Source organism: Balaenoptera acutorostrata, chromosome 17, assembly GCF_949987535.1.
Source record: "Balaenoptera acutorostrata chromosome 17, mBalAcu1.1, whole genome shotgun sequence".
Taxonomy (NCBI): Eukaryota; Metazoa; Chordata; class Mammalia; order Artiodactyla; family Balaenopteridae; genus Balaenoptera; species Balaenoptera acutorostrata.
Window position 1 is genome coordinate 1256011 of NC_080080.1, and position 22312 is coordinate 1278322.

A 22312-nucleotide genomic window follows, 5' to 3' on the forward strand; every position below is an offset into this window, starting at 1 on the left:
ATGAGGGAGGATGTATATTTTCCAGGTGGGAAGTGGATGTTAACTTCTGCTTCTGGCCTGTGCTCTGCTGGTTCTTCACATAATGATCTCATTTAGTGCTCACAGAAACCTTGTGATGTATTCAATAGAATCACTATCGCCAACTTACCGATGCAGCTTAGAGAGGGTACGGACCTTGCCCAGGTGGCATAGAAGTGAGTGGCAGAGCAGGGCTACAAAGTAGAGTGAATGTCCTTAGAAGCTGGATGCTGGGAGAGCCTGCCTTCCTGCCCACCTGCTTTGGGGCACACGGCACAGAGCAGATGAGTCCATAGACCACGTCTTGGCTTCCACCTCTGGACCATCATTAATCTGGGGTCTCTCAAAGTCCGAAAACCTTGGGATACTGAGGTAGCCCAATATGGAATGTTGCATAGCAATTGAAAAAGACAAGCGCGTGGACAATACTGGTATTGAAAACGTGTGCAGAGGACCTTATGGTTCTGTTTGCCCATCCCAGCAACCTGCAGCCAGCATGGGTGTGACCTTGAATCAGGCTGAATGACAATCTCTGGGCCCATCTCCCTGATTACAGCCCTTGGCCCAGGGATGGACAGTGGGTGGCATGAGACCCCAGCAGGACCCAGCAGAGCCCTTCCCTGCGATGCTTCCCTTACCCTTCTAGTGGCTAAAATAGACGCGAATGGGTCTGGGGCCGCTTTGAGCTCTGCTCTGCGTCACGGGGAGAGAGCACATCCAGATCAGGAGGAATGAGGCCAACCCTATGGCATTAAGTACAATCTTATCCTTGCTCGAGATGGTTAATTTTATGTGTCAACTGGACTGGGCCACAGGGTGTCCAGATATTTTGTCAAACGTTATTCTGAGTGAGATCAACATCTGAGGCAGCAGACTGAGTAAAGCAGGTTCTCCCTAATGTGGGTGGGTCCCAGCCAATCAGCTGAAAGACTGAATAGGACAAAAAGACAAAGTAATACGGAACTCCTCCTGTCTGACTGTTGAGCTGGGGCGTCAGTCTCACTCTACCTTTGGACTTGGACTGAAACACTGGCTTTTCTTGGGTCCTGGGCCTGCCGGCTTTCAGACTGGAACTATGCCATCGGCGCTCCTGGGTCTCCGGCATCCTGACTGCAGGTCTCAGAACTTCTCAGCCTCCATAATCTCGTGAGCCAATTCCTAAGAATACCTGCCTACCTATCTACCTATCTCTCCAATTGAGTCTGTTTCTCTGGAGAGCCCTAATACATCTTTTTTTTTTTTTTCCTAATTAGAAAACAAATGTGGAGACTAATAACTTGTCCAACATTACACTTAAGTGTAGAGTTGGGCTTTAAGTTTCAAAGTCGATTCTCTTAACCATCATGCCACACTGCTTATATTCATGTAAAAATAAAAACCCTTGTATCCAACTGAAAAGCGTCCACATTTAGGCCCAGCTTTGTCGTTATTTCCCGACTCACAGGCACACGCAGCCCGCTCCACACTCTGCACAGAGCCCAAGATGGATTGTCAGCTCCTGGACCCTCTTCCCTGTGCGGGACCCTGGGAGCTCCTCACAGGACCACCTTTCTTTAGGGCTCAAGCTCCTATAGGGCTTTTATTTACTTCTAGGGCCAAAAGCAGATACTGCCCCTACACAAGTGACCACTTCCTGGGCTCTGAAATGCACAGGGACCGCTTTCCTGGTGCCTCACTCCTTCTCCCTCAATGTTCTTTTACACTTGCCGTGGCCGGCCCTGGCCCCAGGTGGCTTTCTGCTGAGGCTGTCCATTAACAGTGTTCCTGACCTGTCCCTGGTTGTCGACAGAGCCTTTCCAGGAGCCCCTTTTATGGGTTTTTGCTGTATGCCTGGTGGTGTGCAAAGGATTCTATGGCCATCCTCCCAATCACCCTATGCGGTGCCAACAGACAGCTGTCCCTATTTCCAGAGGAGGAAACAGGCTCCGTGAGGGACAGTAAGTGCCTGGGCTGGCATCAGGGCAGGCAGACACTAACCCTGGTCTCCCGGAGACCAGTGGGTCACTTCAGGGAAGAGTGTGAGGCTGGCTGGAGCCGAGGACATGGGCCTGGGTGGGAGGGAGAGCAGCCCATGGGGTTGGAGATAACGGGGTCAGCGGGAGGCGAGGGACAGTGGCCGCTGAGCTAGAGGCATTCGCAACCAGGGCTGGATAGAGGCTCCAGAGCAGGCCGGGGCACAGAGCTGGAACTGGAGGATGACGATGGCGGGGAGGCGGGGCGTGACGCCTGTGCCTGACACGAGGCAGGAGGACAGTGCAGACTCTGGGCTGTACCCACGTCCCAGGAGCGGTCAGGGGTCGAGAACTATAACGTCCTGTGCAGCCAGATACTGATAAACCTGGGCAGCCACAATGGGCAGAGAAGATGCCCTGAGGAGTCCTTGTCTGGGTCCTGCCAGGCGTTCCAGGTTCCCGGGAAGTGCTGAATGGATCAGATGGAACCCTCCTCCAGGACAGTCTAGGACAGTGTGGAGGACCACTGGGCTCTGCTCTGGGGCTGCCTGCTAAGTCCGGTTGTGGTGCAGGTACCCAAGTCCAGCCTTGGTGCTGAGGCTGCAGGATGACCCTTCTGGAGCACAGGCTGAGCCGCCGCTCCCCGGAAAGCCCTGGGGGCTCTGCTCGCCCGCTCCGCGGCCTGGCTGCCCAAGGTGGAAGCTTCACGATACCCAATAGCCGCGTGGTATTAGGGACAGGGGACTGGGGAGAAGGCGGGTGCCCCTCGTCTTCTAGGGCGTCACAGTGCACCAGCAAAGACGACTCAAGGGGGTGTTCTGACCCTCGTGGGGGAGTCCAAAGCGCTTGATGGCCTCGGGGCCCTGGGAGTGTAGCCTGGAGAGGCGGGGCAGCCCAACCACAGGGCTCTCTACTGGGGTCATGGGGAAAGAGGATGCGGAGGCGAGGCGGAGTTATACCCTGGAGAGGGGCCAGGCAACTCCTCCGTGTGTGGTGCAGGTGGGGGGGTCCCAAAGCTGTCCAGGAGGGAGCAGGCAGGCAGGCAGGCAGAAGGCGTCCCCACCCAGCTGGGCTCTCCCCTTTACCACAGGGGCCGGAGAGCTACCGGGCAGTCATGGCAGATCTGAAGCCGGCTACAGCCAATGCCCAGCTGCAGTTGCCTAGACCTGTCAAGCGGGGAACCCCTTGGGGCCCCCGCTTCCTAGGGCTGGAGGCAGCTATGAAGGCTGGGCAGGGCCACCTTCCACTGAAGCCCGCTGGCCTCAGGCAGCCACCAGCAGGAGCAGAGGCAGGGTGAGAAGGCAAACAGCAGATCCGAGGGCTTGCTGCAGAGAGAACATGCTACACACATTCTCCCAGATGCATGAGGGAACCAAACCACCAGAGACTACAGCCCAGGGTGACAGCGGGCAGCCCGGCCCCCCCCCCAATCTGGAAACCACCCGTCCTGGGGTGCCTGACCCCGCCCTGGCTATGGCTCTGGTAAGTCACGATGCCTGCAGGCCTCGGTCGCTAGGGCACACGGTGGGCTCTGCCTTAGGTCCCTCACTCCTCCGCCGAGAGGAGCCCTCAGGGATGGGGGGCAGCCACGTGGCCTTCCTCCCGCGTCCATCAAGTACACAGACTTTATTCGGGACACGCACGAGACGCCGGTTGCGCCAACCAGGAGGCGCGAAGGCAGGAGCCCTCCGCGGGAACTCGCCTCGACCTCAGGCTGCTGACGCGCCCCCTGCGCCCGCTACTCTCGGTAGTGCACCCTCTGGTGCTGGATGAGCTGGGAGCTCTGGCCGAAGGCTTTGCCGCAGGCGCCGCAGGCGAAGGGCTTCTCGCCCGTGTGGGTCCGCAGGTGCCGGAAGAAGTGCGAGCGGCCGCGGAAGGCCTTGCCGCAGTCGGGGCACTCGTAGGGCTTCTCGCCCGTGTGGATGCGCTGGTGCTCGATGAGCACCGAGCTCCAGATGAAGGCCTTGCCGCACTGGCTGCAGGCGTACGGCTTCTCGCCCGTGTGCAGCCGCTGGTGCCGCGCCAGGTTGGAGCTCTGGCTGAAGGCCTGGCCGCACTCGCCGCACTCGTACGGCTTCTCGCCGTTGTGGATGCGCAGGTGCTGCGTGAAGTGCGAGCTGTGGCTGAAGGCGCGGCCGCACTGGCCGCACTCGTAGGGCTTCTCGCCCGTGTGGATGCGGTGGTGCTGGATGAAGCCCGACCAGCCGCGGAAGCGCTTGCCGCACTCGTGGCAGGCGTACGGCTTCTCGCCCGTGTGGATGCGCTGGTGCTTCAGCAGCAGCGAGTTGTACTGGAAGCTCTTGCCGCAGGCCTCACACCTGTGCGGCTTCCCGCCCCGCGGGCCACCCCGCCGGGCACCGAGGCCCGAGCCCCGGCCGAGGCTGCCCGCCAGCTCGGCGGCGCGCCCCGGGCCGCCCTCTGTCCCCGAGGCTCCCTGCAGCCCGAGCGGCCCACGCCAGGTGCCTCTCTTCTGGGCATGGGGCCCGGGCCCCGGCCGCTCCAGGCTGCACTCCTGCCCAAAGCTGTCCCCACACTTGGGTCTACGGGGAAGGCTCCTCAGAAGGGTCCTGAGCACCCCCGGGCCCTGGTCCGCCTGGTCTTCAGGATTGTGCGGCTGGGGAGACGACGGGGCCTGCTCGCGCTCCAACTCGGGATCTGAAATGGGAAACGGGAGAGGCGGACAGCACTCAGCCGCCCACCAGGCTGTCCCTCCGCGGGGACCCCCGTCCCATGCCAGATGACAGGACCGGGGTGAGAGCACACAGGGTGCGTGTGCATGTGGAGGGGGGGAGGCCTGACAGGAGATTCAGACTCAGAGCCAAGCAGAAAAGCCCCTGATCCTGAGGACGCTGCCCACAGGGCCCCGAAGCTGCTCCACGGACCCCCAGAGGACACCCCAAGGGCTGCTCTAGGGGAGAGAGGCGGGGGTGGGGTGGGGAGGGAGAGAAACGAGGAGCTGAGGGCCTGGATGAGCGAAGCCCCAGGGGAAGGGGATGGGACCAGAGCTCGACTTAGGGGACAAGTGGAGGCCAAGGGCAGTACACAGGGGGGCCAGGACGACTCCCTGATTGCTGGCCAGTGGTGCCAAGTCAGACACTCTAGCCGGACAGGCAGGTGGATATGGGGGTCTGCGCTGCACTCACAGCCCAGAAAGTGTCAGCAACAAGACCGGGACTGAACGGGGGGAGGGTTTGTGGGGGACAGAAGTGAGCGCTGAGCCAGGGACAAGTGGGGCCCCGGGGCCTGGCAGCGGTGGTGGGCGGCCGCAGGTAAACGCGCTTCTGGGCAGGGCCCCGCAGCAGGTTCCGCTCGCTCACCTGGCCAGCAGGTGTCTCTGCCAGTCTGGACCTCCTCCACGTCCCGGAGATCCTCCTCCTGTGGTGGCTGGGAGAACACCTCAGGGCTGCAGCCGGGGAAGCCTGGGGGTCACAGTGGGGCTGGGGCTCATCTCCCCCTCCTCTAGAATGGGTCGTACCCCGCAACACACCTCCTTGCCCTCCGGAGGCTCGCTGAGTGGGACAGAACACATCTACCTGGGCCCTCGTCCTGGCTGTCAAGAGCTTATTTGTGTCCTCGACTGTGAGGGGAGTGAGGCCAGGCCTCTTGTGGGACACGGGGCACGGAAGGGACCCCGGACTCCCTGACGGCTGAGTGTGAGCAGGGTCCAGGGGCACCACACACCGCAGGGCTTGGACATCCTCCCCGACCAGCTGTCAGCTATTTCCACACCTGGACACCCCCAGATCCTGCCGGGGGGCAGAGCAAGGCTGGTGCCTCCACCCCTGCAGGTCCCTGGGGTCCCCACCCAAACCAGCTTGCCCAGAACTCTGGAGACCATGTTCCTGGCGTGGGATCAAAGGCTCGGAGAGGGAGATAAGGTGACTGGCTCCTCTCACACAGGCCTGGCCATCGAGGCTGCTTTTTCTGCACCCCTCATCCCCTAAAGAAACACACTCCAAGGGACTGTCCTCCAGGGAGCCACTGCTCACACCACTCGGCCCCCAGCCTCAAGCACTGCTGCCCGAGTCCCGATCCAGTGCCAGGGCGCCGGAGCCCCAGCGCCAGTGAGCTGCCTGCCCGCAGTGACGGTGCAGGGAGGCAAGTACCATGTTGATGGCCGTGGAGGTGAAGCTGGGCCTCGTGGTGGTGGTAGGCTCCAGGTGTCTCCGGTGACTCGAAAGTGACAGTGGACAGGACATGAGGGGGCTCCTGACCGTCCCCCAGGGCCGCCATCTTCCCCCAAGGCCTGCTGGAGGAGTGCACACCTGGGAGCCGGGGAAACGAAAACCACGGCGAGATGAGGGGGTCAGAGGGATGTGCGGGGTGTGGCCGATCAGCCACAGGGGAGCTGGAGGCTCCCCCCCCGGGTGAGGGACTAAACGCCAAGAGGTAACCCGTGGGGCCCACAGTGCGAGGCCAGCGGGGCCCCTGGTGTGTTAGTTCCACCATGTGCACAGCACCAGCGCACCCACAAGAACTGAACCCAAGCTCTCCTCCCAGCAATGCCTGCAATGTCCTCCCAACCCAAGGCCTTGCCCACGGAGAGAAGCAAGCTGGTTCTCCCAGAAAAACCTCCCCCATCACAGCTGGGGGCCGCTGGCCCTGGGGAGGGCAAAAAACTGAACCTTGCCTGCCGGAGCAGGAACGTCCTAGGTTAAATCTTAATGAGACATTTCCAGAGAGGAAAACCCCCCTCAGAGGCTGCAGGCTGGGACCCCTCACATTCCAGCCCCGCCCAGGGTGCTCCGAGCCTCCTTTGGGGTCAAAGATACTTTTCTTTAGTCTGGTTAGCAGGAATAGCTTGGTCTAAAATGAGAATTTTTCTTTCACACTTCCATGAGTAGGAGGCCTTATCTGGGAGTGAAAAGGGGCAGGGGAAGGACGAAAGGTAATGTACATCCAATAACGGTGCAGACAGTACCTGCTTCAAGGAAGCAGGGAGGCAGACGCCACAGGGCTCCTCACCAGTGGGGGCCTCCTGGGTCAGCCCCCGACAGACCTCAGCCCCTAATGATGGGAAGGATCACCCGCAGCCAGGTAAGTGGACACACGGTGGGGCTGCAGTCCTGACATCTGGGTATGCCACATCTTAAATATCTGGGAAAGGGCACGGTCACCCCTAGCCGGGCTGTCTGAGGGGAGGTGGCGGTCACAAAGGGACGCCAGTTCAAACGTCCACGCTGTTGCAACGGTACCGGCCCAGGAGCAAACCCTCCTCCACCCCCCCTCCCAGCTTGGAGCCTGTGCGCCGCCGGAAAGAACCCGAACTCAGGGCGCTTGGCAGCGGAGAGCAGGGTGCCCCGGCTGAGTCCGGCCACGGACCTCGGGCCAGGGGCAGCTCTGAGCCTCTTTTCCATCTGCAAAGTGGACATCACCACAGCTCCCGTCCCTGGGGTTCCGGGCGCGTGGGGAGGCGCCCCGCAAATGGACACCCGCGATCGTCAGGGGCCAGTGTGCCCCCTGCGTCCCGCCATCCGCGCCCCCCACGCCCGGCCGAGGCCAAGGTCGCGGCGGCTGCGGGGACAACGCGCGAGCGCGGGCTGGGCCAGGGGTCCCCCGCATCCGCCACCACCGCCGCCGCCAGGCGCCCACTCACCTTCCGAACGGGAGGTGGCCGCCCGCCCGCCTGCCGGCCGGAAGTGCTCCCGCGCCCCGCCCGGCCGGCCGCGCACACTTCCGGGACGCTCTAGGTCCCCGGAGGACCGGTGCCTTGGTGACCTCGGGGGCGGTGGGCGGGGCGCCTCGGGGGCGGCGGGCGTGGGCCCTCGCCAAGCGGGTCCGCCCCACAGGTATCTGACCGCGTGTCTGCGGCCTTTGACCACCGCAGCCGCGCCGAGAGCCTGGGGCCGGGAAGGTCCCTTCGCGTGCCGGGGACCCGCCTGCGCCCTCTCAGCCCAGAGCCCGGAGCCCGTCGAGGCCGGCCGCCCCTTGTTCGTCTGCGGAGCTCGCGGTCTCCGGTCCACAAGCTTCCAGGGCAGCGCGCGTCTGGCACGCATCCCTCCTTGCGGAGCGAGGCTTGGATCTCACACATATTCTTTTAGCCCCTGGAATTCTCCCTTCCGAAATATGAAAAGTTCCACCCAAATCATCCTTGGAGGGATCTTTCTTTCCCCAGGATGGACGGCCATCATTTGCTGGGGAACTTGCTGAAGACATTCTTCCCCCCTTTTTTGGGGTGTCTCGAATACCCCCTAAACTGCCCTTTCATTGAAGTGTGCTCCCAAACTCTAGGGCCTGAGGGGTGTGTTACAGATGTTCCCAAAAGCTTTCCGTGGAATTCTTCCTGAAAACAGCTGGAGGAGGATTCCATGAACGTATCCACCAGGGATGGACGTCCGGCAGGGCTGCGTGCCCATGGCTACCCCTGAGCCTGCGCAGGTGGAGGACGGAAGACAGCAGGGGCGGAGCTACAGCCCCGGGCCTGAGGATCTCGTCAGGGAGGAAGAGACATCTGGTCCCCGGGCGGATGCCAAGGCAGCAGAAAAACTGGGTGATCAGGGACGTGTGAAGGACCAAGTGTCTGGGGGGGGCCGTGCTTGGTGGGTGGCGAGACCAAGACGAGAGCTGGGAAAGAGGCTGAAGCATGCCTGGGGCTGGAGAAAAGATGCCTACACCTGGAGCAGCTGATTCCCACCAAAGACTAGAGGTGGAGATAGTGGAGCTACCTGCTCAACGTGCCCCGCTCCCGGTGGACCCCAGTCCTGTAGGTTCTGTAAGAGTTACCCCCGACTCCCTCTGCCTGACCTGGTACCAGGCCCTGGGCCACAGGCTGGGGTACAGTGTGGAACAGGACAAGTCCCTGCCTCAAAGGGCTAAGGAGGTGACATCAGAGAAGAAAGGGAGGGAGGAGGGCAAGCTAGTCACACAAAGGCTGGAGGTGAGAGTGTTTAAAGCAGAGGAGCATGTGCGAAGGTCCTGAGGCATCGTGGAGTGTCCCTGCGGATTTGGAAGACTAGGCAAGCTGGAGTGTGGTGAGCAAAGGAGGGACAGAACAAGCTGGACAGCGGGCTTGAAGCCAATTTGGAGCCTGGATTTCATTCTTCTTGCACCAGGAGCCACTCAGGTCCCGAGCAGGGGAGTGAGGAGTGCATTTAAGAACAGTTTGGGGCCGTGGGGAGGCAGGAGAGAAGGGGAGAGATGGGCTAGATGGAGAGGAGGCTCGGTGGGGGCCGTGTGGGCGGCAGAACTGACAGTACTCGCTGCCCCCTGGGCTGTGGGGCATGAGGACACCTCGGGGTTCAGGCAGGAGGGAGACGGGGAGATGGCAGGGGAGAGGAGGGGGGTTGTGATGGAAATGCACACAATCTAATTCTCCTTGGATGTGTCCTCCCCGATGGTGGACAGCGGTGGCCGTGGGCTGGACTTTCACCCTTTCTCTTCTTCAGTCTGTCCCGCTGGTTCAGTTTCAGAGGGATGGGGGCAGCCTTCTGTTTCCCATGAAGGTGGGGAGACCTCAGGGGTTCTAATTACTCCCATGGAGACTTTTAGCCAATCACCCTTTTTCTTACCACCTCTGCCCCACTGTCAGGGTTACCCGGGCCCCCATCCCCAGGCCCTGCCAGCCTTCTCAGCCTGAATGTGCACCTTGTCAAGTGTGTAGGCTTCTGCCGAAAGCTGCTTCTCCTCATTTTCCAGCTTCTGAAACCTCCAGCCGACAGTGCTTACTCTTCTCCCTCCGGCCTCGTGAATCTTCTCTTTAGTCCTTCGCCTGAGCCACGGATCTAACTCGCGTCCCCACCCTCAGCATCCAGGCTCTTTAGGACGCTGAGCAGCTTCCCTGCCCCCCGCAGCTGACAATAGCACCTCCCCTCAGTTGTGACAACCAAAACAATGTCCCCAGGTGTTGCCAGTGTCCCCTCCTGAGGGCAGAATCGCCCCTCGTGAGAACATCTGCTCTAAGAGAGGCAAAGTGAGCAGGGGCACAGAGGGGAGGACTGACAGAGCGCGTCAGAGCTCAGGACCTGAACGGGGTGCTTACAGGGTCTGGCGGCAGGCAAGGGCACGTCACACTGCAGGCATGAAGCAACGACAGGGCCTAACTTTGTTTCCCAGATAAAAATGTCCCCCTGCTTTTTGAAAGTTCGCTTTACACCACTTTGCCTTTACAAGAGACCTACGTTAGTACCTGTTTTCCGACAAATCCAAACAGGATTTTAGCTTTTTTTGAATAAAGCCAAAAAGTGAAAACGGCGCTCAGCATTTGTTCTGCAGCAGCTGCAACCGAGGCAGCAAGAGTGGCCCTGCCAAGCTCCTTTGGAACTACACTCAGCACCAAGCTGCCAGGGCTGCGAACCGCGTCTGGGGGCGTCTGCGCTTCCTCTCGATTTGTCTTGTGCGCCGTGAGCAACATGTGTCCTAAAAAGGTAACTAAGTGCCTCTTCGCTTTATGCCATTTCGGCCTTGGAAGGTGTCATAGGAACGCTCTGCTTTTGGATAGCAGGGGAACCTGTATCCAGGCTCAGAGAGGCGGTGTCTATTGAGGAACACGGTATTTTGCTGCAGCAAGGGGTCATGCCCATCCTAAGTTAGCACATTCCTTTTCTTTTCTTTTTTTTAAAATTTTACTTATTTTATTTTTGGCTGCGTTGGGTCTTCGTTGCTGCGGGCGGGCTTTCTCTAGTTGCGGTGAGCGGGGGCTACTCTTCATTGCGGTGCACGGGCTTCCCATTGCGGTGGCTTCTCTTGTTGCGGAGCACAGGCTCTAGGCCCGCAGGCTTCAGCAGTTGTGGCTCACAGGCTTCAGTAGTTGTGCCTCTCGGGCTCTAGAGCACAGGCTCAGTAGTTGTGGCGCACGGGCCCAGCTGCTCCGCGGCATGTGGGATCTTCCCGGACCAGGGTTCGAACCTGTGTCCCCTGCATTGGCAGGCGGATTCCTAACCACTGCGCCACCAGGGAAGCCCAGCACATTCCTTTTCTGATTTGTGTGTTGGTCTCTTACAAGTTTGGTTAAGATGAGGCGGCCCCCAAGAGACGCATCCAGAGGCAGTGACCAGCTGGGACTCTGGCTGTGCAGGCCTGGGCCAGACCCTGAGCTGGGAGATGGTCTCTCCCTTGAGGCAGTGGCACCTCCCTGGGGAATCTTGACTGTGGGGAGAGCAGCTGAATGCAGTGAACAGGTCAGAACAGATGTTTATTGTAGGAGAAAACAAGATCCAGAGGCACCAGGACAAGGAAGCACTGACAGATGCCCAGGGCATCTGGGAAGAAACGTGGGGACCAGCGCAACACCCGTCTGGGTTAAGAGAACACCGCATGAAAAGCAAGCCCCGGGAAAGCGAGGTGAGAACAAAAGAGAACATCTACCCCAAATGTAGACCACACTTGCTTTCCACAGACTGAAGGATGTGAAAATAAAGTAAAAGTTCAACAAATTTGACTAGTTGGAAAGTTGCATTTCTAGGACTAAAAATAACAGTCGGAAACACTAGACCGGGGAAGGCGTCTGCCCCAGCACAGGCCCAAGGCCACCCGCTGTGCATAGGCGTTTATAGCCCATGGCCACCTCGGTCCACCAGGGGAGCATGAGGAGACCAGCATCCCCAGTGCTGAAGCTCTCCAGGAAACAAACACGCAGTAACACCAAGAGGCAGGACACTAAAGGCAAACAGGACCAGAGTGCTGCTTGGGTGAGGCTGCAGGGACACAGGCCACGCGGGGCCGCAGGGAGCTCGCAGGTGTGTCGGGTGTACCTGACACCGGGGCCGCCCAGTGCCGGGATTGCTGTGGGCACTGGGGCCGGGGCGCCGGCAGCTCACCCCGAGGGACGGCTGTCCTCAGGCCTTGGAAACCCCCGTCCGTGGAGTCTGCAGCGTCAGCCTCGCCCTGTGGCCGGGCCTGGATCCTGCAGGGGATCTGGTCAAGGGGGGGACCTCCGGCTCCCGGGTTCGCTGACAGGTGGCTGGAGTTTGTGCGGAAGCAGCCAGGAGACAGTGAACTCCGAGCTCGGGGCAGGGGTCCTTGAAGGCACCGGCTGCCTCTCAGAGCACAGCCCTGACCCCAGGCAGTGGATCCCGGGTCACTCCCGCCCTGTCCCCCGCCATTTCCCTCTCTGGTCCCAACACTGCTTCCTTGGGCCTCGGAGACACCCGCTTTACCCCTCCATTTTTGCTCAGTGAAAACCCCACCCTCACTGTGACCTCTCTCTGTGCTGCTCCAGAGCAAATGCCCAAGTGCCCCAGCACCAGGGGCTTCCATTGCAAGCAGGGCGACTCGGAGCCCTGGCCTTGCCCCCAGGGCCCAGGCCAGCCCAGTGTCACTCTGCAGTGCATCTTGGTGTCTAGCTCACCAGCAGAAGAAAGGAATGATCACATCTTGGTGCCCAAAACGGGGACAGACATGAGCGGCCATTAGAAATAAAGCCCAGGTGACATGCTGGTGCCCAGAGCCTCCCCAGGGGTGCAGTGGACCTGGCGAGGGCGACCTGGGCCGAAGCCCATCAGCCCCGCCTGCGCTGTGGCCCGCACCGCCAGCTTCCCTCAGAGCACAGGATCTGGCACGAAGGACCACAGACGTCACGTCCCCGGGACATCCGCAGGTGTCCCCATGTCCGTTCAAGGTCCTCTGTGCCTTCGTTCTGACGCCAGGTCATGCCGTCCCAGTGCTCTCCGTGCTGGCCCCGGCAGTGGGGAGCCTGCGCGGTGACTCAGGTGCCCTGACGTGTTTCTGCGGTCGCTGCTTTAACAGTTCTCCTGTGTTCAGCGGGGAGGGGACACCCTGAAGGGCATTTGCCGGACAAGCTCCGAAGCCAAGGAGGTTCCGACTTGACCGGCAGCTGCTTCCTCCTGGAGCCTGTCCTACAGCACTCCTGGCTGAGGGAGGGGAGCTGAGCGCCTCAGAACCTCCAGATGGTTCCCTGCAGTTACTTCCCCTTTTCATCTCACTGCTTTCACAGGGCCTCTCAGCCGAAACACTTCCCTCCACCTCCACCTGACCCGATGGCAGGCACTGCTCGAGGGTGGAGTGTCTGCTGCCCGGCCACCTGCCCTGCGGTGACAATGCCTGCCCTGTAGTGACAGCGCCCGCCCTGCAGTGACAGCCCTCCGCGCCCCGTGTCCCCGCACGCCCCTCCTGCTGCCTAGCATGTGGACCGCAGGGGTGTCCTTTCTCACCATGGCCTTTCTCTTCCCTTCCTTCTTGATCTCTGTTCCTCCCTGGAGCTCAGGAATGTGGAAGTTTTGCTAGTTTTGAGGTTCCTTTTTACGCATATTTCATCAGGAACTTCTTGCTTTGGGGCTGATCTGCTTTCACAACTGAAAAAAGGACGAGAAATACCTTTTGAATAAATAAAGAAGCGCAATTATCACCTGGTTGATAACTGGGAAATTATCAACAGTTGGGAAATAGCCAACTGTGTGAATAAGGCCATGGCTCTGGGCACATGGACACGCGGACACTGGTATTTGGTGGGGATAACAGCCACGGGGGCTGGAGGAGAGCAAAGTGGGGAAGGGGGCACGGGCTGTGGCTCAACCCGTGTATCCCACCCTGGGTGGCAACAAGATTTCAAGGAAAGTGCTTCAAAACTTGTGACTTCCCTGGTGGCACAATGGTTAAGAATCTGCTTGCCAATACAGGGGATATGGATTCAAGCCCTGGTCCGGGAAGATCCACGTGAATGTTAACAGTGGTGGCAGAAACTCTGTACGCTCTTGTTTTCAAAGAGAATGCCGTTTAACATTTAACCTTAAGGTTTAATTTGCTATAGATTTTTTTGTTCTTTGATTTTTATTTTATATTGGAGTATAGTTGATGTACAATATTGTGTTCATTTCAGGTGTACAGCAAAGTGATTCAGTTATACATACATATATGTGTGGGTATATATATATATTCTTTTTCAGTTTCTTTTCCCATATGGGTCATTACAGAGTACTGAGTAGAGTTCCTTGTGCTATACAGTATGTCCTTGTCAATTATCAATTTTTATATATAATAGTGTGTATATGTTAATTCTAACCTCCTAATTTATCCCTCCCCCCCACCTTTCCCCTTTGGTAACCGTAAGTTTGTTTCCTAAGTCTGTGAGTCTATTTTTCCTTTGTACATAAGTTCATTTGTATCATTTTTTTTAAGATTCCACAAATAAGTGATATCGTATGATACTTCTCTTTCTCTTTCTGACTTACTTCACTTAGTATGATAACCTCTAGGTCCATCCACGTTGCTGCAAATGGCATTATTTCACTCTTTTTTTATGGCTGAGTAATAGTCCATTGTATATATATACCACATCTCCTTTACCTATTCCTCTGTCAATGGACATTTAGGTTGCTTCCATGTCTTGGCTATTGTAAATAATGCTGCAATGAATACTGGGGTGCATGTATCTTTTGAAATTATGGTTTTCTCTGGATATATGCCCAAGAGTGGAATTGCTGGATCATATGGTAGCTCTATTTTTAGTTTTTTAAGGAGCCTCCATACTGTTCTCCATAGTGGCTGCACCAATTTACATTCCCACCAACAGTGTAGGAGGGTTCCCTTTTCTCCACACCCTCTCCAGCATTAATTTGTAGACTTTTTGATGATGGCCATTCTGACCAGTGTGAGGTGATACCTCAGTGTAGTTTTCATTTGCATTTCTCTAATAATTGGCAATGTTAAGCATTTTTCATCTGCTTTTTGGCCATCTGTATGTCTTCTTTGGATAAATGGCTATTTAGGTCTTCTGTCCATTTTTTTGATTGGGTTTTTTGATATTGAGCCACATGAGCTGTTTCTATATTTTGGAGATTAATTCCTTGTCAGTTGCATCGTTTGCAAATATTTTCTCCCATTCTGTGGGTTGTCTTTTTGTTTTGTTTATGGTTTCCTTTGCTGTGCAAAAGCTTCTAAGTTTGATTAGGTCCCATTTGTTTATTCTTGTTTTTATTTTCATTACTCTAGGTGGATTCAAAAACATCTTGCTGCAGTTTATGTCAAAGAGCATTCTGCCTATGTTTTCCTCTAAGAGTTTTAGAGTATCCGATCTTACATTTAGGTCTTTAATCCATTTTGAGTTTATTTTTGTACATGGTGTTAGAAAATGTTCTAATTACACTCTTTTACATGTAGCTGTCCAGTTTTCCCAGAACCACTTATTGAAGAGACTGTCTTTTCTCCATTGTATGTTCTTGCCTCCTTTGCATTGATTAATTGACCATAGGTGCGTAGGTTTATCTCTAGGCTTTCTATTCTGTTCCATTGATCTATAAGTCTGTCTTTGTGCCAGTACCATACTGTTTTGAGGACTGTAGCTCTGTAGTATAGTCTGAAGTCAGGGAGCCTGCTTCCTCCATCTCTGTTTTTCTTTCTCAAGATTGTTTTGGCTATTCAGGGTCTTTTGTTTCCATACAACTTTTAAGGTTTTTTTGTTCTAGATCTGCAAAAAATGCCATTGGTAATTTGATAGGGATTGCCTTGAATTTGTAGATTGCCTTGGGGAGTATAGTCATTTTCACAACATTGATTCTTCCAATCCAAGAACATGGTATATCTTTCCATCTGTTTGTGTCATCTTTGATTTCTTTCATCAGCATCTTGTAGTTTTCGGAGTACAGGTCTTTCACCTCCTTAGGTAGGTTTATTCCTAGGTATTTTATTCTTTTTGATATGTAGGCAAGTGGGACTGTTTCCTTAATTTCGCTTTCTGATCTTTTGTTGTTATAGAAATGCAACAGATTTCTGTGTATTAATTTTTTATCGTGCAACTTTACCAAATTCATTGAGTTCTAGCAGTTTTCTGGTGGCATCTTTAGGATTTTCATGTATAGTATCATGTCATCTGCAGACAGTGACAGTTTTACTTCTTCTTTTACAATTTGGATCCCTTTTATTTCTTTTTCTTCTCTGATTGCTGTGGCTAGGACTTCCAAAACTATGTTGAATAAAAGTAGCCAGCGTGGACATCCTATCTTGTTCCTGATCTTAGAGGCAATGCTTTCAGCTGCTCACCACTGAGTATGATGTTAGCTGTGGGTTTGTCCTATATGGCCTCTATTATGTTGAGGTATGTTCCCTCTGTGCCCACTTTCTGGAGAGTTTTCTTTTTCTTTTTTTATCATAAATGGGTGTTAAATATTATCAAAAGCTTTTTCTGAATCTATTGAGATGACCATATGGTTTTTATTCTTCAGTTTGTTAATGTGGTGTATCACACTGATTGATTTGCGAATATTGAAAAATCCTTGCATCCCTGGGATAAATCCCACTTGATCATGGTGTATGACCCTTTTAATGTAGTGTTGGATTCGGTTTGCTAGTTATTTTGTTGAGGATTTTTGCATAATATCAGTGATATTGCCTGTAATTTTCTTTTTTAGTGATATCTTTGTCTGGTTTTGGTATCAGGGTAATGGTGGCCTCATAGAATGAATTTGGGAGTGTTCCTTCGTCTGCAATTTATGTCGTCTATGCATCTATGAATTTATGTCATCTATGAATGCAATCTGTCTGGTTAGAGGATTCTTCAGGCTATTTCCTCGAGTTGGCTTCAGTAACTCATCTTTCTTCTATAACCCACTTCATTTGAGTTCTCACATCTCTTGGTTCGACAGTTTATCCTTCTAATCTCTGATGTATCTGCCATTACCCTCCCCTTCTCACTCCTAATAGCTCCTTTGCTCCTTCCTTCTCTCTTTCTGGATCCCACTGCCAAGGAATGTCAATTTTCATAGTCCTGTCAGAGAACCAACTTTTATTAAAAATGCTCTCCATGGGGCTTCTCTGATGGCGCAGTGGTTTAGAATCTGCCTGCTAATGCAGGGGACACGGGTACAAGCCCTGGTCTGGGAAGATCCCACATGCCATGGAGCAACTAGGCCCGTGAGCCACAACTACTGAGCCTGCACGTCTGGAGCCTGTGCTCTGCAACAAGAGAGGCCACGATAGTGAAGAGGCCCACGCACCGCGATGAAGAGTGGCCCCCACTTGCCGCAACTAGAGGAAGCCCTCGCACAGAAACGAAGACCCAACACAGCCAAAAATAAATATAATAAATAAATAAATAAAAGATTACTATTAAAAAAATGCTCTCCATGGTATCCATTCCCATTAGTCGTATTAATTTCTATAATTTATTTCCTCCGTTCTACTTTGAGTTTATTCTGTTGGCCTTTTTTCACTTTTAAAGTTGGATGCTTAGCTTGTTGATTTTCAGCTCTTCTGCTGGTCACATAAGGCTACAAATTTCCGTTTGGCTTTAGTTGCACCAGAAGTTCTGGCAAGTTGTATTTTCATTATCATCCAGGTCTAAGTATTTTATAACTTTCATTACATTTTTTCTTCTCTCTTTTAAAAAATTTATTTTTTTTGGCTGTGTTGGGTCTTCGTTGCTGTGTGTGGGCTTTCTCTAGCTGTGGTGAGCGGGGGCTACTCTTTGTTGCAGTGCGTGGGCTTCTCATTGCGGTGGCTTCTCTTGTTGCAGAGCACAGGGGGCTTCAGTAGTTGTGGCGTGTGGGCTCAGTAGTTGTGGCTCATGGGCTCTAGAACGCAGGTTCAGCAGTTGTGGTGCACGGACTTAACTGCTCCGTGGCATGTGGGATCTTCCTGGACCAGGGCTCGAACCCGTGTCCCCTGCATTGGCAGGTGGATTCTTAACCACTGCACCACCAAGGAAGCCCATGTTTTTCTTCTTTGACTCAGGCTACTTAGAAGGTTTTCTTTTTCGGGAATTTGAGTTTCATTTGAAGAGCAATAGCAAAAACAAAAACAAAAACAAAAACAAACAAAAAAAACCCCATCAAAATAGATTTATCTGGAAGGTTTGGGTTCAGTGCTTGGTGGTGATGCGGTTTCATAACGGTTAACTCAGAAGAAATGGGAAGTGAGCCCGTCCGTCTGCGCCAAAATGACAGGCGGCAAAAAAGACGGTGGACTGATTTTAGTTTGATTGTGTGATTTATCTTCTCATGTCTCTCTTGTTTTCCTGGTTGATTTCATTCTCTTGAGAGAGGGACTGACGGTTGTCTGCTTGCACAGCCACCTCTCATGCCTGTCCCCTCACTAAGGACACTAACACGTGACCAGAGCTGACAGTGGCTGAACTGGGGGTCAGCACGACACTGAGGTCACACACAGTCACTGACCAGGTTGAGCACTGTCAGTGCCTCCGAGTCACCTCTGAGGAACCATAGGCACAAGGAGGTGAAGGATGGGCCCAAGGTCCCACATCTCCAAGGCACGAGGGTCGAGTCAGTAACCCCTGGCTTGAGAGACTACGCTCTTTGCCACCTGCTTCCTCTCTAGAAGACACCAGATTAGAATGCTTCTTCTATCAAATTGGCGAGATTAAAACCCATCTGCTGTCTGTGCACTGCTGGGGCACTTATGCAGCACAACCTGGGGGAAGGTATTTGCCAGAATGATCTCCCTGTCAGCTCATTTCTGGCAACTGGTCCTGTTGGCCCTAAATGTGGAAAAGATGTTTACTGCATTGTTTATAATGACCTAAACTGGAAACAGCCTACATGCCTTTGTTAGGAGACGGCTAAGTCAACTTTTAATTTAATGGATCATTATGCAGCCACAAAAAATGCTTCCCATTGGTATTAACGTGGAAACATAATAACATAGAAAACGATAATTTTTCTATAGTACATGTGATGTGTTGTAATTTATGGTACATTTATACAATATTTTATATATAACAATATATCCATCATGGTATATTATAAACCATAATAAATAAAAACCAAACCAAACTGAAGCAGATGCAGACACCCCTGGAATGTGTCACATACCCTTCATCTGGAACCGGCCAAATCCAGCCCACTGTCTGCTTCTGTAAGTAAAGCCTTATTGGCCGTTTCTGTGCTGTGACTGCTATTGCATGTCATGGCTGAGCTGAGTTGTGGCAGAGACCTTATGGCTACAAAGCCAAGAACAGTTATTATCTGTCCCTTAACAGAAATGTTTGTCAACCTGCCAATCTGCATTGTTGTTATTGCTTCTTTGCTCGGCCTTTGAGAGCAAACTGCAGATGTCATGACCCTGTGGCCCTTAAGACCTCAGCATGCATCTTTCATGACAAGGACGTTGTCTGGGATGGCTGCAGGCCATCAAACCAGGGAGCTTTGACACTGATGTGCTTCCCCTCCCCTGTGGACAGTCTAGACCCAACATTTGCCAAATGTCCCAGTGACCTCCTTTATAGCAACCTTTCCCCACCCAGGATCACAGGTGTGTTTTCCCTAAGCCAGACCCTGGCACCTGTTTGAACAACTTTGCCTCATCACATCTCCAGTTCCGGGGCTGTGAGAGCAGGATCACAGGTCACACCTGGGGCCTGCCTGTCGGGGGAGGAGGAGGGCCTGCCGAGCTGTGAAGCGGAGGTGCCAGCTCAGGCAGAGCTGTTATAACGTCGTAGCTTTTAGAAAGAACAAGAGTAAGAATCTTAACCTGGAGGGATGTTTCCACTGGGAGCACTCTCTCCTGTCTCCTGATGGAGGAGCCCCCAAGACCAAGGCCATTATTAGTTTTCTGGGTCCAAAGAGCTGAAAATGTAGGTATCAACATTTTCCTGATAAAAAGCCCTATTACTTCCTGGATGACAGTCCCCTCGCCCCTCTTATACTGTGCTGAAATTCTGGGACAAACCACACCCCCGCCCAGGAGAACCCCCGTCCAGACCACTCTTGGAGGGACGCCAAGGGCAGGCACAGCACGTGGACGTGAAGGGGGTAGGATGGAACCTGGGGGCCAAGCACAGAGAAGTGGAACTAACCTGAACGGAGAGCTGGCCCTGGGGGGCAGGCCCACCGTCTCGTGTCTGAAAGGCCGCACGGCAGGCAAAGGCTGCATCCAAGCTGCCGTCAACATCCCAGGGCCCCACATGGCCAGGGCAGGAAGCTCCCACAGTGGCAGCATTTAGTGTCCTGAGTGGTCCACCTGGTAAGTCAGGCTGCTCAGCTGGGATGATGGCTGATGCGGGAGGACACACAGAGAGCCCAGTTCCTGGGAGCAGGGGCCAAGTTCAAGGAATGGTTCTCCAGAGAGGAGGGAAGGCAGAGGACAAAGCACAGCACCGCCGCCACAGCCAGCCAAGGTGACAGTGGGGTCCCAGTGCTCACTGTGGAAGCACTGCCATCCAGCTCAGGGCCACAGGCCTCCTGCCAGGCTGCACGGAGGTGGACTTGGGACCCAGTGGGCCAAGGGTCTGCAGCTCAGTCTTCAAAGGAGCCGGTGGGAGGGCCGAAGCCAGCATGGGAGTCACAGGCAGAGGCGGCAGTGGGAGGTGCTGGCCGTGCTCGGGTGTGAAGCCTGTTCCCTGGACAGCAGTTTGTACACTCGCCTCCCTGCTGCCACAGCTGCGAGGAGCTGCCTTGTTATCATGATGTCTTGCCCTGGAGATTCTCTAGACCAGAAAGGTCTCCGGCCACACTGGTGTTTGCTGGCCTGCCTGGGGCAGTTTTGCTGGTGACGGCAGGACCCCCAGCCCGATCAGATGCCAGGGGAGGAGGACCCCCAGGCAGGCCTGCCAGGACAGTTCTCGCGGGCACAAAGCTCCGAGTCTGGATGGCTTCCCCACGCTCAGTGCTTCTTCCGTGGGTGACGTTTCCGATGGCGAATAAGACATGAGCTGTAGGCAAAGGTTTTCCCACATTCCTTACATTCGTACGGCTTCTCTCCAGTGTGGGTTTTCTGATGTTTTAGGAGATTCGAACCGCAGTTAAAGGCTTTGTCGCACTCACTGCATTTAAAGGGCTTTTCTCCGGTGTGAATCCTCCGGTGCTTGGTCACGTCGGAGCTGTGCCTGAATGTCTTCCCGCACTGGGCACACTGGAACGGCTTCTCTCCAGTGTGGACTCTCTGGTGGCGAACGTGATCCGTCTTGTGCTTAAAGACGCACCCACATTCGCTGCATTCGTAGGGCTTCTTCCTCCGGAAGGGAGTGAACACAGGAACCCCCTCAAAGTCATCTTTAAATGAAGCGTTGAAGGCCTCAAACATGTGTTCCTCGTCCTCACGACTCAGGCTGGGCTCCTTACTGTGCTTTTTGGCCAAAGTGGATCTCTGGTTTGGCTTCTTTTTCCTAGACGCTTTATCTTCCTTGGGAGAGTCCTTCTGCACACGTACTTCTTCCTCTGGGGTCTGTGCCTTCTTTTTTTTTGCCTGTGGGCTTTTCCATCCTTCTTGTCCCCAGAAGAGAGGAAGGACCACTGGAAGCCGGCAAGGGCCCAGGAGAACGACCAGCAGCAAAGTTCTCCAGCCTTACGAATTTCCTTGTAACGCCACTTCTTCAGAAAGGTCTTGCTTTAGACACAACACTGTATTTTTCCAAGCTGGTAACTGCAGTTCTGGAACAGAAACTCTGCAACAAAGAGAAGAGCACCAACAACCCTTCTGAGGCTGGAGAGAAACAAGACCATGAACATTAGATTAAACGAGTATTTGGGAGGAACACAGCCGTGAGGTCTTTGAGCACTGAGTTACGAAGGGACAGATGGGCAGGGAAGGGGTGGGGGAGGCATGGGAACACGGCCCCCTTCCCTTCCCTGCTCACGTATCCCACCTGGACATCTAACGAGTCTCAGGCTGGACATGACCAAACAGAGCACTTATTTCCCAGAAACCCACCCCCGCCAACCTCACTGTTCCCAGTTTTCCTCATCTCCGTAGATGGCATCGTCGTTTACTCAGTTGCTAACCAAGGAATTTTTTTTTTAAATTAATTAATTAATTAATTAATTTTTGGCTGCGTTGGGTCTTCATTGCTGCGCGCGGGCTTTCTCTAGTCGTGGCGAGCGGGGGCTACTCTTTGTTGCGGTGCATGGGCTTCTCACTGAAGTAGCTTCTCTTGTTGCGGAGCACGGGCTCTAAGTGCGCGGGCTTCAGTAGTTGTGGAATGCGGGCTCAGTAGTTGTGGTGCATGGGCTTCGTTGCTCTGCGGCACGTGGGATCTTCCCGGACCAGGGCTTGAACCCGTGTCCCCTGCATTGGCAGGCAGATTCTTAATCACTGCGCCACCAGGGAAGTCCCAACCAAGGAATTCTTATTCCTCTGCCAGGGTCCGGTGTCTCCACACCTGCGTCCAGTAGGACTCATGTGTACCATGGACCAACGACTGCCGCATGGTCCCCAAATTGGAGTTTTCCCCGCCCTTTACTTCCTCCTTCTCCACTTCTTGTATTTGGGACCAGACAACGTGCTTTTGGAGTTACAGGCTGTGGGAGCCACATGTGACCCTCATGGAAGGTACCTCCCATCACCTGGAGCCTGGATTCTGAGCTGGATGAAACTTGCTCCCACCCTCACGCTGGTCCTCCCTTGGGTCCATCCTCCACAGAGCAGCCAGTGAACCCCCATCACATATCTGCCCAAATCCCCACTGGCTCCCCTCACACTGCTGCCCCTGTGCTTCCCCA

General features: G+C 54.6%; 2 protein-coding genes across 4 annotated transcripts in view; both read right to left on the reverse strand.

Annotated features, from left to right (window-relative positions):
• On the reverse strand, positions 1-13212 carry GLI4 (GLI family zinc finger 4). Of its 3 annotated transcripts, none has more exons than XM_057531695.1 (4): positions 13079-13212; positions 6077-6235; positions 5288-5389; positions 1-4625 (listed from the first exon to the last, which is right to left on the reverse strand). In XM_057531695.1, the coding sequence occupies exons 2-4, from the start codon at positions 6201-6203 to the stop codon at positions 3709-3711; spliced, it is 1146 nt and encodes a 381-aa protein (XP_057387678.1). In that variant the 5' UTR covers positions 6204-6235; positions 13079-13212; the 3' UTR covers positions 1-3708. The 3 variants fall into 3 exon arrangements, with proteins under 3 accessions (XP_057387678.1, XP_057387676.1, XP_057387677.1); XM_057531693.1 differs by lacking the exon at positions 13079-13212 and adding an exon at positions 7567-9032; XM_057531694.1 differs by lacking the exons at positions 6077-6235; positions 13079-13212 and adding an exon at positions 7567-9038.
• The window catches only part of ZFP41 (ZFP41 zinc finger protein), a 24594-nt gene continuing 13364 nt past the window's right edge, over positions 11083-22312 (reverse strand). The window contains exons 4-5 of the mRNA XM_057532410.1: positions 19672-21157; positions 11083-13219 (exon numbers count right to left, since the gene is read on the reverse strand). Coding sequence (XP_057388393.1) covers positions 20478-21157 — 680 coding nt within the window. The 3' untranslated portion in view covers positions 11083-13219; positions 19672-20477. The remainder of the gene's footprint in view (positions 13220-19671; positions 21158-22312) is intronic.

Coding starts and splice junctions, on each gene's coding strand:
- GLI4 (XM_057531693.1), bottom strand. CDS start 7,966: ATGCGTGCCAGACGCGCGCTGCCCTGGAAGCTTGTGGACCGGAGACCG. Junction 6,236..7,566: donor GGCCACCTCCCGTTCGGAAG/GTGAGTGGGCGC, acceptor CCCGGCTCCCAG/GTGTGCACTCCTCCAGCAGG. Junction 5,390..6,076: donor CCTCCACGGCCATCAACATG/GTACTTGCCTCC, acceptor TGTGACCCCCAG/GCTTCCCCGGCTGCAGCCCT.